Source organism: Protopterus annectens, chromosome 5.part0, assembly GCF_019279795.1.
Source record: "Protopterus annectens isolate FY-2018-M chromosome 5.part0, PAN1.0, whole genome shotgun sequence".
In the NCBI taxonomy this organism is placed as follows: Eukaryota; Metazoa; Chordata; order Ceratodontiformes; family Protopteridae; genus Protopterus; species Protopterus annectens.
Genome location: NC_056735.1, coordinates 43,615,562 through 43,633,395, shown reverse-complemented (window position 1 = coordinate 43,633,395; position 17,834 = coordinate 43,615,562). Strand labels below are relative to the sequence as shown.

At 45.5% G+C, this 17,834-nt stretch overlaps 1 protein-coding gene across 10 annotated transcripts in view; it reads left to right on the top strand.

Annotated features, from left to right (window-relative positions):
- The window catches only part of POLR1H (RNA polymerase I subunit H), a 344,054-nt gene extending 327,527 nt beyond the window's left edge, over positions 1-16,527 (top strand). For all 10 annotated transcript variants that reach the window (XM_044072102.1, XM_044072103.1, XM_044072104.1 and 7 more), the window contains exon 5: positions 16,172-16,527. In XM_044072102.1, the coding sequence (XP_043928037.1) occupies positions 16,172-16,196 (25 nt within the window). In that variant the 3' untranslated portion in view covers positions 16,197-16,527. The remainder of the gene's footprint in view (positions 1-16,171) is intronic.
- Positions 16,528-17,834: the final 1,307 nt, after the last annotated feature.

Sequence of the window (17,834 nt, the reverse complement as noted above, 5' to 3'; positions counted from 1 at the left end):
AGACCGACACGCGAGGTCCGCGGTCTCCACCGACACCACACCAAAACCGGCTACACGTGGTCCGGTTCTCAGCGAGGCGCCTACGCAGCCCCTGACTACCGAAGACACTTCTCTGGCGGTGTCTTCTGTAACCGAGACCGCAGGTTCCTCGGCCCATACCCTGACTACAGCTACCGAAGCCACTGTGAGTGTTGAGCCTCTTAATTTGGACAGGTCCACTTCCACCCATGGTGTCTTCAGACCTTCTTCTTCCTTTTCCATAAAGGCCTTTACTAAGTCTAAATCAGCCATGCATTCCAAGAGGCCTGTTGCACAGGGCCCATCTCCAGGCCCCATGCCTAAATAGCAGATGCTCAAAATGGCTGAGGATTTAATTACTCTTATCAAGGGTTCCCAACCCCCTCCGGACAAGAGACCCAGAGTGGAGGAAGATTCTCCTCTTCTGACCAGGGCTCCATTATTTCAGAACATTCTGATGAAGAGGAACACTCGTACTCCCCTTTTGAAGATTCTGATGCAGAGCAGTCCATTCCTTCTGTATCCCCCCCAGAGGATTTTTCTTTCGGGGAAACCTTGCATACCTTGAGGGAACACTTCCATTGGGAAGGCCAAGATTTTTCAGATTCCAAGAAAAGGCTTAGGGAATTTATTTTGCTACCTCAGCACAGACCTCTGGCGATACCTCCTGTCTTGGACATACTTGATGATGTTTACTCGGAGGCTTGCCTTAATCCGGATTCCCTGCCTCCTGCCCCAGTCAAGCCTGATAGGTACTACAGAGTTCCTAACTCACACCAGTTTCTTTACAAAAGCCATAATGCTGACCCTGAAACCATTTCTCAAGGCCCCAAGGGAATGAAGGCCTCTACTGCTAAGAATCCATTACCTCCCGAGAGAGAGTCTAGATCCTTAGAAAGGTGGGGAAAAAAGGTATATACCCCGCTCACCCTAGCCATGAGGGCCTTAAATTGTCAGTTCCATATGCTTAAATATCAGCAGTTTCTGTTATCACAATTAAGGAATAAAATGTCACAACCTGAACAACCAGATTTGAAGGAGTTATGGATATGATGCATAGTGCAGAACAAGTGGGTAAACACACCTTACAATGTGGCTATGATGCTCTAGAGGCCTCAAGTAGAGCTGCTGTTACAGGACCAGTCATTCAGACATGCCTGGCTTAGGGAACAAACCTTGCCTGATCATGTTAAAGCTAAACTACTAGATGCTCCTTTACAAAAGGATGTATTATTTGGTACTAATGCTGAGGAGATACTACGGAAAATGGAAGAAAAAGCTAAATCTATGCAAACTGTCAAAGCTTTTCTACAGGTACAACCACCACGTTTTAGCAGAAATTGGCCTTCAAAAACTGGTCCTTTCCAGCCACGGACAAGCCCCAAAGAGGTAGATACAGGCGCACAAGGGGCAGAGGACAATCTCAAGGATCATATAGAGGCAGACAATGGCAATCTCCAGCACCAAGAGGTGGCGAAGACAGTGCACAACAATACAGGAAACAAACCCAATGACTTTCCCCTTTGCATGCCAAGCAAGGCTCAGGTGGCAGCACCCTTGGGAGGAAAGCTGGCATTACTTTCAAAAAACTGGCATATTGTCACAAAAGACAAATGGATCCTGGACATTATAAACAGAGGCTACAGATTTCATTTTCACACACTTCCAAAAATGAGAGGCATGCCGAACCTGCCACACAATCAAAGGGCAGAGGCTCAAATACAAATTTCAAAGCTCATGGACATGAAAGCTATTCAAGAGGTACCTACTCACGAACAAGGTCAAGGTTTTTATTCCAGACTATTCCTGGTACCAAGGAAGGGAACCGATTGGAGACCCATTTTGGACTTATCCATCCTAAACACATTTCTACTGCACTCAAAATTCAAGATGCTCACCTTACAGCAGCTTCTTCCCATGCTGGGCAAGGAGTCTTGGCTGGTAACATTGGACCTCAAGGAGGCATACCTGCATGTCCCAATCAGACAAAGCTGCAGAAGATACCTCAGATTTCTTGCAGGTTCAATCCACTATCAATTCTCTGCTTTGCCCTTTGGCTTATCTACTGCGCCCAGAGTATTCACGAAATGCCTGGCATCAGTAATTGCCTACTGCAGACTTCAAGGGATACAAATTTACCCTTATTTGGACGTTTGCCTGATTCATGCGGACAGCAAACACATACTTCTGGAACACCTGGCTTATGCAACACGGTTATTGAATTCTCTGGGATACACAGTCAACAAAGAGAAATCCAGGCTAACACCATCTCAGAAAATAATTTTCCTGGGTGCCAACTTGGACCCCATCCCAGGAGCCCAGCCACCGACTTCCTTCCACCCAGCCTGCCACAGTCACAGCAGCTGCTCAGAATGGCAGAGGATTTAATCACTCTGACAAGAGGAAGCTAGCCTACCCAAGCCACCCCAGCCAAAATTAAGAGGGACCCTTCCCCTGAGGCTGTTTCTGACCAGGACTCAGAAGGGTCTGAACTAGAAGAGTCTGACACTGAAGAGCAACCTTTTGCAGCATTTGAGGATTCTGATGCGGAGGGCCCCATTCCTTCTGCCTTCCCTGCCTGAGGACCTCTCTTTCAGGGAAACTTTAAATTCCCTCGGAACATTTTCACTAGGAGTCGCAGGATTACTTTCAGTCAAAGAAGAGACTGAGAGAGTTCCTTGACCTGCCACAGCACAAACCTCTGACCATTCCCCCAATCCTGTATGTGGTGGAGGACATAGTCTTGGAATCTGCACTCACCCTGGATTCCCCACCCCCGGAAAGTCAGACAGATATTATAGGGTGCAAGACACCCACAAGTATCTTTTTAAAAACCCTACAGCTGATCCCAGAGGTCATTACTTAGGGGGCTAGCTCTAGCTCCTTAAAAAAAAAAAAAAAAACATCTCAACTGATAGAGAGCAGAGCCTTAGACTAGGAAAGAAGGTCTACACTTCGGCTACCTGAGCCATTACAGCTCTGAATTTTCAATTTCATATGCCCAAATTACCAACAAAATGTGCTGGAATTATTAAAACAAAAAATGTCCACCCTACTAGACAGCAGTACAAACAGGGAACTTAGCCGATCTTGTACTTTCTAGCTCCCGGGTAGCCAAGCATTCCCTCTGTTGTGGGTTTGATGCTTTGGAAGCTTCTAGCAGGGCTACAGTATCTGGCTCAGTGATTGGAAGGTATGCCTGGTTAAGGGAACAACCATTGCCTGACCAGGTAAATTCCAAGTTATTAGATGCCCCTCTGGACAAGGACCAGCTGTTCGGACCTAAAGGTGAGGAGGTTATTAAAAAAATGGAAGACAAGGCCATGTCTATACAAACTGAAGGATTTTTTGCAGGTACAGCCTCCAGGTTCAGTAGGAACTTCCCCACAAAGCGTTGGTTCTTTCCTACCCAAACAAAACCTGTGCAGAGGAAGTGGTGCAGGGACAGGTCTTCTAGGCACCAGTTACAAAGCCAACAGAGATCTAGACAATGGACCACTGCAACGTCTAGGCAAGGGAGTTCTGAGCCCACTCCCTTCTCCAAGGACTCGCAAAGACTCTGTCCCCTCCTCTCTGCCCCCCATCCCCCCAGAGACTAGGAGGAAGACTTTCCCTCTTCCTAGAGAATTGGCAGGCCATCACGTCAGATCCATGGGTCCTAAAAATTATCAGCAGGTACAGATTCTCTTTAAAGGAATACCCTAGATATTCAGGTTTCCTGGATGCACCAGCAAATCAGAGGGCAGAGCCAATCCGCCAAATCCAAAAGCTTTGTGCCCAAGGCGCCATGGAACCTGTACCAAAGGAACAGGCCAGAAAAGGTTTTTAATGTTAAGTTGTCAATCTCGCCTTCATTCTTGCTGGATGGGTTCGGAGCCGATCCTCGGCTCCGACTCTGCCAATACTAAAGCTCGAGAGCTAATTCCACCGGCTCGAGGCTCCCCTATATCCCACAATGCTAGGCGGTAACTACTCAGATCTCGTTTGCCGCTATAGCTGACGAGGTGCGCTTTTCTACCGGCTCAGGCAGGTTAGTTCAAATTTACTTTTAGGTACTGCTAATAACCCCCCTTTTAGTTTTAATACATATCCTTTAGTTTAATTTTAAACTTTTAGATATATCGACCCCTATTTGTCGAGCCCCCTTCCCTTTTTACCCTTGTTCTAGGCCTTCGGCCCTTACCTTACCCTAGTCCTTTATTAGATTAGTGTTGTAGGGGCTTGTGTGTGTGCGTTTCTGTATTAACATTAATAATTTATTTTAATATTTTTTCTGTAGAGAGTGTCTGCATTGTGTTTGTGTGTGTGTTAGCCTCTCTTTTTTCACTATGTCTAAAGACAAGGTCTCAGGCTTCAAGAAGTGTGACTCGTGCTGTCAGAAAATGTCTCTGACAGACGGTCACACTTCTTGTGTGTATTGCCTGGGGCCTTTGCACCTGCAGGACTCTTGTGCTTTTTGTCATGGGTTTAGCCCTAGAGTCCTGCAGGAACGCAAGAATAAACTTATCTTGCGGGGCTTATTAAAGCCTGAAGGCCCCCCGACTCAATCTGTGTCGGGGAAGCCTTCAAAAACTTCCAAGCAGTCGGCTCCTGCTCCTGAGTCGACTGCTGAGAAGTCTGCCGCCGACATCGGCTCCGGCTGGAGCCGATGTTTCTAAGCCTCATACTGTTACCTCGGCTCCGGCTGGAGCCGAGGCTGATAAAACTTTGTCGGCTCCGATACCCTTATCGGCGCCACATTTGAAAGAGGTCCAGGTCCCCTCTATCGGATCCGTGCACTCGGCCAGGATCCCTCTCCTTCGAACGGTCACAAAACTCATTCCTCTCGGTCTTCCAGATTATCAGACCATGATTTGCAAAGGGTGGTGAGTAGACTTCTCAAGTCCGAGGCACTGGCCCAAATGCTGCATAGCCCAACTCACTAGTCAGTGGCTATTCCGCTCCTCAATACATTCCTCCTCCGACTCTTCGAAGTTCGAGCCAAGGCTTGTCGGAGCCATGACTGTCGGTAAGGCCGGATCCGATACCTTCCATTTCGGCTCGCTGCCTGCCCCGATCTCCTCTTTGAGGGATCTCGGCGCCGAGCTTCCTCGCCGGCTCCGAGGGGCGAGTGCCATCGGACCCTTGTCCGACCCGCCTCCCTCTCGGGCTTCTGCGTTGGTGAGTTCGGCTCCGACATCAGCTTCGGAGCTGTCTCTGTCGGTGCCGGGAGAGGTCCTTGTCTCTTCGGAGCGAGGGCCTCGGGCCTTGCCTGACAGGGGTGCCTTCGAGGTCATGCGGAGCATGCTAGAACCAGGTTCTGCCCCACAGTCAGCTCCTTCAGCCCCTCCATCTACAGTGCCTGCGGTGATTTCTACTCACCCCCTTGTCCCAGACCGCAGAGAGCCAACTCCTCAAGATTCCCCATTGGGAATTTCCTCCTCTTCCGAGGCCTCTCCTGACCCTGCAGGAGATCCCCCAAGGAAGAGGCAGTGCAAGAGGAAGCACATTGACTCCCCTGAGTCTATTACCTCTGACACTGACTTAGAGGAATCCGAAGGGTCCCCTCGATCCCCCTCTGAGGATGTCTCCTTTGCTGACATCCTTGCGATCCTGAAACAGAGGGGGAACTGGCCAGCCCTTAATCCTTCGGAGGATGAGTCAGTGTATCTTGAGGCGTTTGGTTCTCGCCCTTCTACCTCCTGGGTGTCCCCTCCCTTTGACCCCCTTATGGAAGTGGTGGCAAGGAAGGCTTGGACGGCTCCTGACAAAGTGGAACCCACCCCGAGGACACCATCCAAATTTATTACTGCCCCCAAAGACAAAGAGTTTTTATCCAAAGGTGTCCCTGTTGATGCCATGGTGGTGGCTGCGGCCACAAAGAAGGAGTTAGCTGATCCTTCGGTTCCTGTCCATCCTCCTAATAAGAAATCTAGGACCATGGACAGGTACGGCAAGCGGATGTTCTCGTCAGCGACCTTTACAATGCGGTCGCTGAACTACTTATGCCACTTCACTCGTCTCCAAAGAGATTTACTCAAGGATATGGGTGAACTGATGAAGGATCCTACAGCTGAGGGGTTCAAAGACACAATGAACTCCCAGTTGGCAACCCTAAATTCCATCGTTAACTCCTCCATGCGGCTGGTCTCATATGCAGCAGATGGAGCGAGTAGAGCTGCAGGCACAGGCGTTGCCTTACGACGTCACGCCTGGATGCGGCTATGCAACTTTGCGGACCCTTTCAAGGCGTCCTTCACCAATTCTCCCTTTGATGGATCATCCTTGTTTGGTCCACAGGTGAAGGATACATTGACCAGGTGCGAGGTAGAAGGTAAGACTCTCTCTCTGCTGTAGGAGTCCATTTTTCTACCCCTTCTAGACCCTATCCCAAAGGTCAAAGGGGAGGAAAGATGTGGTTCCGCAAACAATCCCAGGGAGTCTCATCTGACACAAGGCCGATTCCCTCTAGAGGCAGAGGGGAATAATAATAGACGCCGCCTAGAGGCAGAGGAGGTCCAAAACCAGGGTAGCAGAGAAATGTTCTCTGACAAACCCTTTCAGCACCCCTGAGGGGCTGCCCGGCTGTCCACCTTCGGAGGCAGTCGGGGGAAGGTTATCACTGTACCCAAAAGCCTGGCTTTCCCTTACTCAAGACAAATGGGTACAGTCGATCATATCCGAGGGTTACAAAATTCCCTTCATTCACATTCCAACCCAACCAAAAAGATCCATTCCAGATGTTCCACCCGGTCTAAGGGAACAAGCAGCATTAGAAATTTCAAAGCTGCTATCAAAAAGAGTCATCCAATCAGTCCCAGCAGACTAGCAAGGATCCGGAATCTACTCCAAATTCTTTTTGGTACCAAAAAAAACAGGGGACTGGAGACCCATACTGGATCTCAGCTACTTAAACAAGTTTGTCAAAAAAACGAAATTCCAGATGGTCACGCTACAGTCCATTCTACCCTTCTTGGGTCAGGACAATTGGATGTGCTCGATAGATCTTCAGGACGCATACTACCACATCAAAATGAACAGACGCTCCAGGAGATATCTCCGCTTCAGGCTGGGAGCCAGTCACTACCAATTCAGGGCCCTGCCCTTTGGTCTCACTACAGCCCCCCGTGTGTTCACCAAATGCATGGCAGTGGTCACGGCTCACTTGAGACGTCAAGGATTCCAGGTGTTTCCGTATCTGGACGACTGGCTCCTTACTGCCACCACCAGACATCAGCTTCTCCTATCCAGGGACTTCACCATCCAATCTTGCCAAGCTCTAGGCATTTCGATAAATTTCGAAAAATCTGCCTTGTCGCCTTGTCAGTCTATTATTTTTATAGGCGCCACCTTAGATGCACGGAATCTTTCAGCCAGACTCACAGAGCAGAGGGTGTCAGACATTCGGAACCAAGTGTCCCTTCTCTTACAATGTGTCAAAGTCAAAGCCAGACTGGTGTTGAAGGTACTAGGACTCATGGCAGCAGCTATTCCCCTTCTCCCCTTAGCTCGCTTTCACATGAGGATCCTCCAATGGATGCTGTTTACTCAATGGTCCTTTCAACAGCTCCCGATGTCCCATACCATATTGATAACTCAAGCATGCAAGAATCAACTGTCTTGGTGGATCACATCACATCACCTCAACTTCTCCGAGGAAGACCCTTCACTCTTCCCCCCCCCCCAGTCGCCACGTTGACAACAGATGCCTCCCTGATCGGGTGGGGGGGGGCATTATCAGGGCAGGACAGTCCAGGGCACGTGGCAACCTTTCGAGTGCCACTTGCACATAAATGTCTTAGAGATGAGAGCAGTGCTTTTAGCGTTGCAAGCCCTTCACGACTCTCTTCCCACTGGGACTATTGCAATTCAAACGGACAACATGTCCATAGTGTGGTACATCAACAAACAAGGTGGAACCAGATCATACCCTTTATGTCGAGAGGCACTCGGACTTTGGCAATGGGCGATCTCTTCTCAGCGTTTTCTGATAGCAACGCATATTCCCGGGAAATCCAACGTTATTGCAGACAAATTGAGCAGAGCAATTCTCATGCCACACGAGTGGTCTCTAAAGAAGTCAGTTCTAGAAGAAGTATTCCTAAGATGGGGCCAGCCTTGCTGCGATCTTTTTGCTACTCCCCAAAACAGCAAGTGTCACGACTTCTTCACTCTCTTCCGCTACCAGGCCATCCCACCAGAGACGCCTAGTCCACGATTGGCCCCGGGGACTTCTGTATGCCTTTCCCCCCTTTCCACTGATACCTCAACTAATTCAGAAAGCCATCGCCTTGAGAGTGACAATGATCCTCATTGCCCCTTACTGGTCTCGACAGATATGGTTTCCCTTTCTTCATCGTTACCTTTTGGAGCAGCCTTGGCATCTGGACCCAGTACCAGATCTGATCACCCACCAATCGGGTCAGCTGCACCAATCTATGTCTTCTCTAAATCTCACAGCGTGGTTTCTCCGATTCCAACCTTAGCCAGGCTTCCCTCAATATCTCGCTCGGTCCGAGATATCTTGATAGCCTCTCATAAATCTTCTACCCGGAAGATTTATAGTAGCAAATGGAAACGTTTTTCCTTTTGGGCATCATCGAAAAACATAGATCCCTTTACTGCACCTATCCAATCTATTTTAGACTTTCTAGCAGAACTCTTTCATTTAGGATCTTCTGCATCAACCATTAGAGTTCAATTGGCTGCCATATCAAAGTTTCATGTTGGTGTTTCAGAGTCCAGCATCATGGCTCACAAACTCTGTACAGCCTTCTTAAGGGGTGTATTTCTTCTCAAACCTCCAATCAAAGACCCCCCGCCTCAATGGGATTTGAACTTGGTTCTGGCATCTTTAATGCTTACCCCCTTCGAGCCGGCGGCTTCATGTTCTCTGAAGTTGCTTTCTTGGAAGACACTTTTTCTGGTAGCTATAACTTCAGCGAGAAGGGTATCCGAACTCCATGCTCTGTACAGTCGTCCTCCTTACTTAGTTTTTCACAAAGACAGGGTATCCCTCCGTACTAATCCATCCTTTTTGCCTAAAATTTCTTCTCAAATAAACCTAAACCAAATTATTGATCTCCCGCTTTTTCCCTAACTATTCAAACAGGTCGGAACAAAAGCTACATTTTTTGGATGTTCATCGCCAACTTAGATATTACTTGGACAGGACTAAACAATTCAGGAAATCTGATCAATTGTTTCTGTAATATGCGGAAGGTAAATTGGGCCTTCCAGTCACTAAAGTATCCCTTTCTAGATGGCTCACCTCTACAATTACCTTCATCTATGAGATCAGACATCAAAAACTACCCTCAAGACCTAGAGCTCATTCAACTAGGGCATTAGCTACATCCGTAGCTTTTCAGGATAGGTTGCCTATAGATTCAATTTGTGCAGCAGCCACCTGGGCTTCTCCTCGTACATTCATTTCACATTACAAATTGGACATGGTTTCCAGAAGCCGTGCCAAATTTGGTTCCACTGTTCTCGAGAGTCTGTTCCGATAGGCCACCCAGGATAAGGTGCTAGGGACGCGGTCCCATCCAGCAAGAATGAAGGTGAGATTGACAACTTAACATTAAGAAGTTATGTACCTACCATAACGTTCCATGTTAGTTGTCGTCTTCTCACCTTCTTTCTTGCGTCCCACCCTCCTTCCCCCAAGCCTGGACAGACCGACCGGAATTCTTTTTGTGTTTTTCTTCTGAAAGTTGTCATTCCCACACGTTCTCCCACCTCTTCTATCTTTACTGAGGTCTGCCTTTCTTTTACGCAGATTGTTTGAGGTGGGTTTCCCGACTCCATTCTATGGAGACTAGGATTGCTTGGTATAGCTATCAAACGAGATCTGAGTAGTTACCGTCTAGCATTGTGATATATAAGGGAGCCTCGAGCCGGTGGAATTAGCTCTCGAGCTTTAGTATTGGCCGAGTCGGAGCCGAGGATCGGCTCCGAACCCATCCAGCAAGAAAGAAGGCGAGAAGAAGACAACTAACATGGAACGTTATGGTAGGTACATAACTTCTTATTCTAGACTGTTCCTGGTACCCAGAATGGAGGGCACCTGGTGCCCTATTCTAGATCTGTCCACTTTGAATCTGTCCCTCCTGGCCCCAAAATTCAAAATGCTGACCCTACACAAGCTTTTGCCAATGCTGATACCACATGATTGGCTAGTGACCCTAGATCTGAAGGATGCCTACCTTCATATCCCCATAAGGAAGTCCTACAGGAGTTTCCTGTGCTTCAGAGCAGGGTCTGGACACTTTTAGTTCTCTGCTCTGCCCTCTACTGCTCCCAGAGTCTTTACCAAGTGCTTGGCCCCTGTCATTGCCTTTTGCAGACAGGATGGGATGCAGATTTATCCCTACCTGGATGACTGCCTTATCCAGGCGGACACCAGGGAAAGACTCCTGCAAGACCTTACTTTTGTTCAGACTCTACTAACCTCCCAGGGATTCACAATCAACCAGGAGAAGTCCCAAATTCACCCCACAAGAGCTCTACTGGATACATCCACACAAACAGCCTCCCACCCTCTGGCGAAGCAGAGCTTCCTCCCCTCTTACTTTTCACAGCAAGGAAATTCCTGCAGGCTCTGGGATACATGGCCTCCTGCATCCTGTTGGTACCCTTAGCCAGACTGCACATGAGGAAACTACAGTGGTACCTCCGGAACCTTTGGTGCCAACACTCAGTCACTGGAACACCAGCTGCCCCTGATTCCTTGCTTAAAGAAGGAGCTCCTATGGTGGGCAGAGGCATGTACCCTGAACAGGGGTCTACCCTTCATCACTCTTTCCCAGGGCCAGACCATCACCACAGACGCTTCAGACACGGCCTGGGGGGCACACCAAGGAAGTATGTGCACTCAGGGCATTTGGGAACAGGAGGTTTAGGGCCTCCATAGCAACCTAAAAAATGCCAGCGGTGCACAGGGCAGTCCTAGCTTTTAAGGATCACCTGAGACCAGGAATGTTCTTAATCAAGACAGACAGCCATACATCAACAAGCAGGGGGGCACTCACTCCTACCCTGTGTCGCTTAGCTATGCAGATCTGGCAGTCTGCCTCAAATCTGGGACTGCATCTGATAGATCAGTATATCCCAGGGAAACAGAACACCCTGGCGTACCAGTTAAGCAGAAGCCTCCTGTATCCCCATGAGTGGCAGCTGCACAGGGGGACCTTTCTCAACATCAGGCAAAACTGGGGGAACCCAGACATAGACATTTTCGCAACCACAGCGAACCGCCAGCTAACCAAGTTCTGCTCCAGAGAGTTCCATCCAGAAGCATGGATGGTGGATGTCCTCTCCTTCCAGTGGGGCAACCTGTTTGTGTACGCATTCCCTCCCCTCCCTTGCGCCTGATTCCCAGGGTACTTCTCAAGATCAGGGAAGAAGGGCCAAAGGCTATTCTCATTGTTCCAGACTGGCCCAGACAGCACTGGTACCCCTTGCTCCTCAGTCTGGCCAAAGAGCCTCCCATGCACCTGCTTCTCACAGAAAACCTTCTAGCTCAGGAGAAAGGGATGGTATTGCATCCAAACCTCCCCACACAAGCCATCCGAGCCATCCGCATGGCTTATACTCCAAAGGCAGATGATACTATAGCCTTAAGCAGGCAGATTTTAAATATTAAGGAGGCCAGAAGGCCCAACACCAGAAAATCCTACTCTGTCAAATGGAAAATATTTGCTATCTGGTGTCAGAGCAAGGGTGTTACCAGCACCTATGCCAGTCTGGCATTGGTTCTGGACTACCTGGCAGTGCTCCTAGAAAAGGGAATGACATACTCCTCCTTCAAGATACATGCCTTGGCTATCTCTGCTTATATCCAGTTGGACCAGCCCATATTTTCTCACTACCTGTTAAAGCAGTTCCTTAGGGGAGTGGCCACCTAGAAGGCCACCTGCTCCAGTGTGGGATCTAAACTTTGTCCTGGAAAAATTGACTTTGCCTCTTTTTGAGCCAGCTGCTTCAGCAGACCTGAAGTACCTTTCTTGGAAAACTGCCTTCTTTCTGGCCATCACCTCAGCCAGGAGAGTTTGAGCTTCAGGCCCTTATGGCCACTGAGCCCTTCATCATTTTCCATGCTGACAAGGTGCCTCTTAGGACCAACCCCTCCTTTATGCCCAAGGTGGTCTCGAATGTTACCCTCAACCAGGCCATCCCTCTCCCTACCTTCTTTCCCAACCCCCATAATAAAGGGGAACGAATTTTGCATAGCCTGGATGTGCACAGACAATTGAGATATTACCTGGATAGGACCAAGTCATTCAGAAAATCTGACCAGCTACTGGTCTGTTTCACTCTTGGGGCAGAGGGGAAACCCATATCCAAACAGACCATTTTGAAATGGATCTCGCATTGCATCCATTTCTGCTATTCCTTTCATGGAAAGAGTCCTCCACATCCGTCAGATCACATTCCACTAGGGCAGCCTCTTCTTCCACTGCCTTCTGAGAGGGGCTCCAACCAAAGATATTTTGGAAGCTGCTACCTGGACATCCATCCACACATTCACCAAACACTACCAGCTGGCTACCTTTGCCAAAACTAGGGCAGGCTTTGCATCTGCAGTTCTGCAGGGCATGCTGGCATCTTCCTGAAATGGTGCAACTGTGCGACTGCTCCTTCCTGTCCTTCTCCCCACCCTGTTTCTCAGCTTTGGGAATCTTTTCACAAGTGATGACTGCAAAAGTGAAACACGAAGAACATACAGTTGTGTAGATTTACCATAAATGTAAATGTTAGAGTGTATTCACTGTTGCAGTCCTGTTTCCCTCCCACCATCACCCTTTTTCCTCTTTCTTGGGGGCTCCTACCTGTTGGGGGCAAGAAAAGCTGATGTAATGGCGTCGGCTGCCTCATTTAATAGCCCTGATGACCTGACATCAGCTTCAGACAACAGACAGCTGATGCAGGAGGGAAAACCCTTTGCTATGTAATTTGGGCTGGCCAATGACTACCCAGCAGGGATAACTCTCAAGTGATGACTGCAACAGTGAATACACTCTAACATCTACTGTACTTTCTTGCATTCATCGGCTGTTAAATTCACTGCTGGTTAGTTTGCAGGTGGGGAGCAGCTTCACATTTCTGTCTCTAAAAGCTAAGTAATATGCCAACGTACCATGTGTACTTAACTTTACCACAGATGAGCTGTACCCATCCCTGAAAATATTGCCGTACTGCTCTGATGTTCTGATTCACCTCTTTCATAGTCTGGAGGCAGAACAACCTAGCTGTCCCAAAATGTTCAGTCTCTACTGGGATCCATACAGGCTCATAATGCAGAATACAACCTGTCAAACTGCACAGGGAAAACAGTCTTCCAATTACAAAGATGGTTTCAGTAGGTAGAAAGGAGCCCAGATGCTGAAAGCAGGCAGAAGAAGGTACACTTCTGTTTTCTCTACTAGGTAGCTAGTGAATGCCAGTGATCAAAGGGACTTGTTCCATCAAGAGTGAAAAATCATACATCGGACTTGCAGCCAGCAGTGAACACACTGCTGATTCTGCTACAGTCAGTGTTTTCTGCCATTGCCAAAACTACTGTGCTGGTGTTAGAGGTCATAGGACTATCTGTAAAAATAAGGATGGGGTGGAGGATCAAAAAATGAATAATAAAAACAGAAAAAATGCTGCTTAATGGATTAAATAGCAATTGTTGATAGGAATCGAAAGCAGTGTTACACAGAACGTGACTGCATAAAGACATCAGAAAATCACTTTATACATTCTCATTCCTAGGCTTTTGAGCATGACCTGATAATGTCAGAGTGTAAAGACTTGCTTCTCAGTTGGCTGTGCTCTGAGTAGATATTTCCATTGTCACTTTTGTCTGTTCTGAGAACTGAGCCTTTTGGTAGATGTTTTTTTTATTTTTGAAATGGAGGCAGTTGTACCATCTTTATTGTAGCCTCACTGATGCAAGGTGTCCATCTTTAATGCCAGTAACTTAGGTTCACCAAAAACATTGCTGGTCAATTGTTGATGGCCAGCTGTGTTAGAGCCATCTTTCATTGGGGGAGACTACCAATGCTTGTACTGCTTGATGGGAGTGGGTGCAATTTTGGTTAGAAATACAAATGTTTCTGTAATTTCATTGTATTTTTTTTTTATCCCCATTTATTTATTTGTTTATTTTGCATTTGTTTACCAGGATAGTCTGACTGGATGCATGTCCATTTTCAGCGGAGGCCCGGGGAGAAAAGCTTCACAAAGACAAACTTACATAGATTACACAGAAGTTAGCAAACAGTTATAAAAATAGTGATTATATACAATGGGTTAGTAGTGATTCCCTAGTAGGGAACCCATACTTGAAAAGATTACATTCTTGCTGTTCGCTTCAGACCCTCTGGAAACTCTGCCATGAGACTGGCTTGTTTGGCTGAGCTCTTCTTTGCAGTAAGGATTCATAAGTAGAGTATCATGTAATGAGTGGGGACAGTGCAGTTGAGGCAAGTGTTAGATGGAGGAGATGGCTGTTGTGGCAATGATGTCGAGACTGTGTGGTGAGGTACATTATCCCAGAGGAGGGAATGGAACAAGAGCTGGCTGTAAAGCTACATTGATGCAAATGGATGCGTGTTATGTGAAATTACATTTTTATAAGGTGCTCTTTTTTTTTTCCAGAGGTTGGCACCTTCAGCTTCAGTTTGTTGTAAGTTTGGATCACTGTTGGTGCCAGTCCTTCAATTCTTGTATTATCTTTAGCAAGGTTCATATTTGGCTTATGAGGTGACCCACTGAGAGTTTGTGTGTATTTATAATGTGTGAATGTCATACATGTCTGTAATATTTGAATGTGTTGGTAAACAGGCTGAGCAGATATCAGGTGGACCAGCACAAAATATATGCTGAACAGGGGAAATCTTTCTGGATATATATGTATGTATGTGTGTATATGCATGTATGTATAGACAAAACATACTAGTATCATTTACACTGAGCTCTTTTGTGATGTAGCACAGGGGTCTGTATTATAAGACCAAACGTTCACAACCGCGAACACGAAAACAGCGGCACACAAACGCCAAAGTCATAAAAGTGTGGACGTAAACATTGAAATCCGGAACACTGAATGCATTTCCTTGGCCAGCAGGCTGATTGTGGGGAAGAGAAAATATATTCTTTTCCCCATTGTGCGATCTCGGAGTTGGTATATTTAAGTAGGGGTGTGTGGGGGGCACAGCCCCCCACATGGGGGGTGCATGGGGCTTGCCCCCCCCCCTGCAAAAGTGTGTTTAATGAAGTTTGTTTTTGTAGGTTTTCCTTACCTGTATGGCACTGTTGTGTTTGGAAATGCGTTCGGCGTTCCGGATTTCGATGTTTACATCCTTCGCTCTTTCAGGAGTTCGGCGTTTGTGTCACTGTTTTGGTGTTCACGGTTGTGAACGTTCAGTCTTGTAATATAGACCAGTAGCACAGCACTGTCCTGTCAGCTTTGACCTGGTAAGTTAAAACCTGGTTTGGTTTTACACCTAAAATCCAGCTGCTTACTTTTCTCCTCCTTATCATTAGGTGACGCACAAACTTGGACATGCATTCAGATTTCTTAGCCTTTTTCTGAAGCATTTCACAAGGCCTTTAAGTAGATTGTAGATTAACTGCTATCAAAAGCAGTTCTTTTGTATCTCTCACCACAGCGATGCTTTGACTTGAAACTTACAAGAAAACATGGCATTCTGGATGGTTATCAGTTTTTTGCAGTAGTCCTTTCATTTGAAAGCATTAATTCTGAGTGTTTTAATGATTTATGAATTTTCCTTAGTTTTTCCTTTCTTATTGTTTCAATCCGTTAATGTAGCATTACAAGCTATGGCCCTTACTTCTTGTAAATGTCTTGCTGTTAGTCACGTGCTGCAAGAGGTTTTCTTGGTTTGTGGTGTCCTGTAGCTTTGTTTTATTTGCTTCAAGTTTATGAATACATTGTGCTGAGTCTAGCAGCAGAGACTGGAAAGATGGCGACTGCGCAGCATTTTTTGCACGCATATGCTGAAATTAGTTTTGACCATGTGTTTTGGTTTTATGAAAGGCAGATAAATAAAAGAAAGCAGAGCTGTCTTTTGGTTTGCTTACTGACTATGGCCTGAGGATGCATAATTGATATGATGCTTATCGAAGAAAAGCTGATTGTTTTGACCTTGTATTCCTACAGGTACCAGGAGAAGGAAGACTCATGATCTTGGCTCACAGGGTTTCACATGGAGCAGTATTCAGGTCTACCAGCAACTGAAAGACGTCCCCCTTAAGCGAAGGATGTCAGCATAATTTGAAACAAACCAAGATGCAGCTCATTTTCTGATCTGAACTGTTAAATTTGTAGTCCTCCTGTATCAGAAGGATGAGACGAGCCTTGAGCAGCATATAAAAAAAAAAAAACTTTGGGCAGTGTTACTCGTTTTTTTGTAACTAGAATTACGTGATTATTATTGATATGGAAAAAAAATGCTTTCCTGTCTTTTTTTTATTTGCATTAGTTTGAAAATCACAGACATAGCTAGCATTGAGCAAGAGATGTAAAACAGGAATGTGTGTATTATTCCCATAATGGTAAAAACATGCTACCATATTGTAAGGACTTAAGTTTAATCGACAAAAGTTCAAAAAGCCACTAAAATGAGCTACGTCCCCAACATTTTATTAAGCAGTTACACTTTAAATCCACTGCTTTTTGTGCCTCCAAATAGTGAGACTTCATCAGATAAAAAGAGTGAGCAATCAAGTTTAAATAATAAAAGTAAACCAAATACAGGCATTCAATTGGTTGACAGATTACTCACAATAACGCCCCTTCCCCAGCTTAAATTAATACAACTACAAGTAAAATAATAGTACTAATTGGAGAATTAATAAATTGTACGTACATATATACTTAAAAGTATTCTAAAATATAAGCACTCAGTACATTATAATTATAAATATATATATGTTAAAACCGTAAACAATAGTAGATATATTCCACTGATGTATAAATTTCATAGCTTATCTAAATAAACTTTTTAATCTTAAAATACACAAGATAGAAATTAAATCATTTAAGCCTGGATAATGACAAGCCATCTGGTTTGTTACTCGAAAGATTAGAGTTGCATTGGCAACTGCACCTGGATGCTTGTCATTATCCAGGCTTAAATTATTTAATTTCTATCTTGTGTATTTTAAGATTAAAAAGTTTATTTAGATAAGCTATGAAATTTATACATCAGTGGAATCTATCTACTATTGTTTAAGGTTTTAACATGTGTATATATATATATATATATATATATATATATATATATATATATATATATATATATATATATTTATAATTATAATGTGCTGAGTGCTTATATTTTAGAATACTTTTAAGTATATATGTATGTACAATTTATTCTACAATTAGTAGTAGTATTTTACTTGTAGTTAATTTAAGCTGGGGAAGGGGAGTTATTGTGAGTAATCCATCAAAAATTGAATGCCTGCATTTGGATTACATTTATTATTTAAACTTGATTGCTCACTCTTTTTTTTTATCTGATGAAGTCTCACTATTTGGAGAGACAAAAAACAGTGGATTTAAAGTGTAATTGCTTAATAAATTTTTGGGGACGTAGCTCATTTTAATGGCTGTTTGAACTTTTGTTGGTTGGTTGTTCTTTTTTTGCTAGTTTGTTGCCTTAAGTTTAATGCTGTTGGCTGCTAACAAAGCAGTATTTAAAGGAAATGAAACTAAGACCATTAGAAAAGGGAAAGAACAAATAGAAATACATGAAAGCTGTGGGAACAAGACATGCAGAATAATGTTCAGGAGGAGTGAAAATGAAACTTAAAAAAAG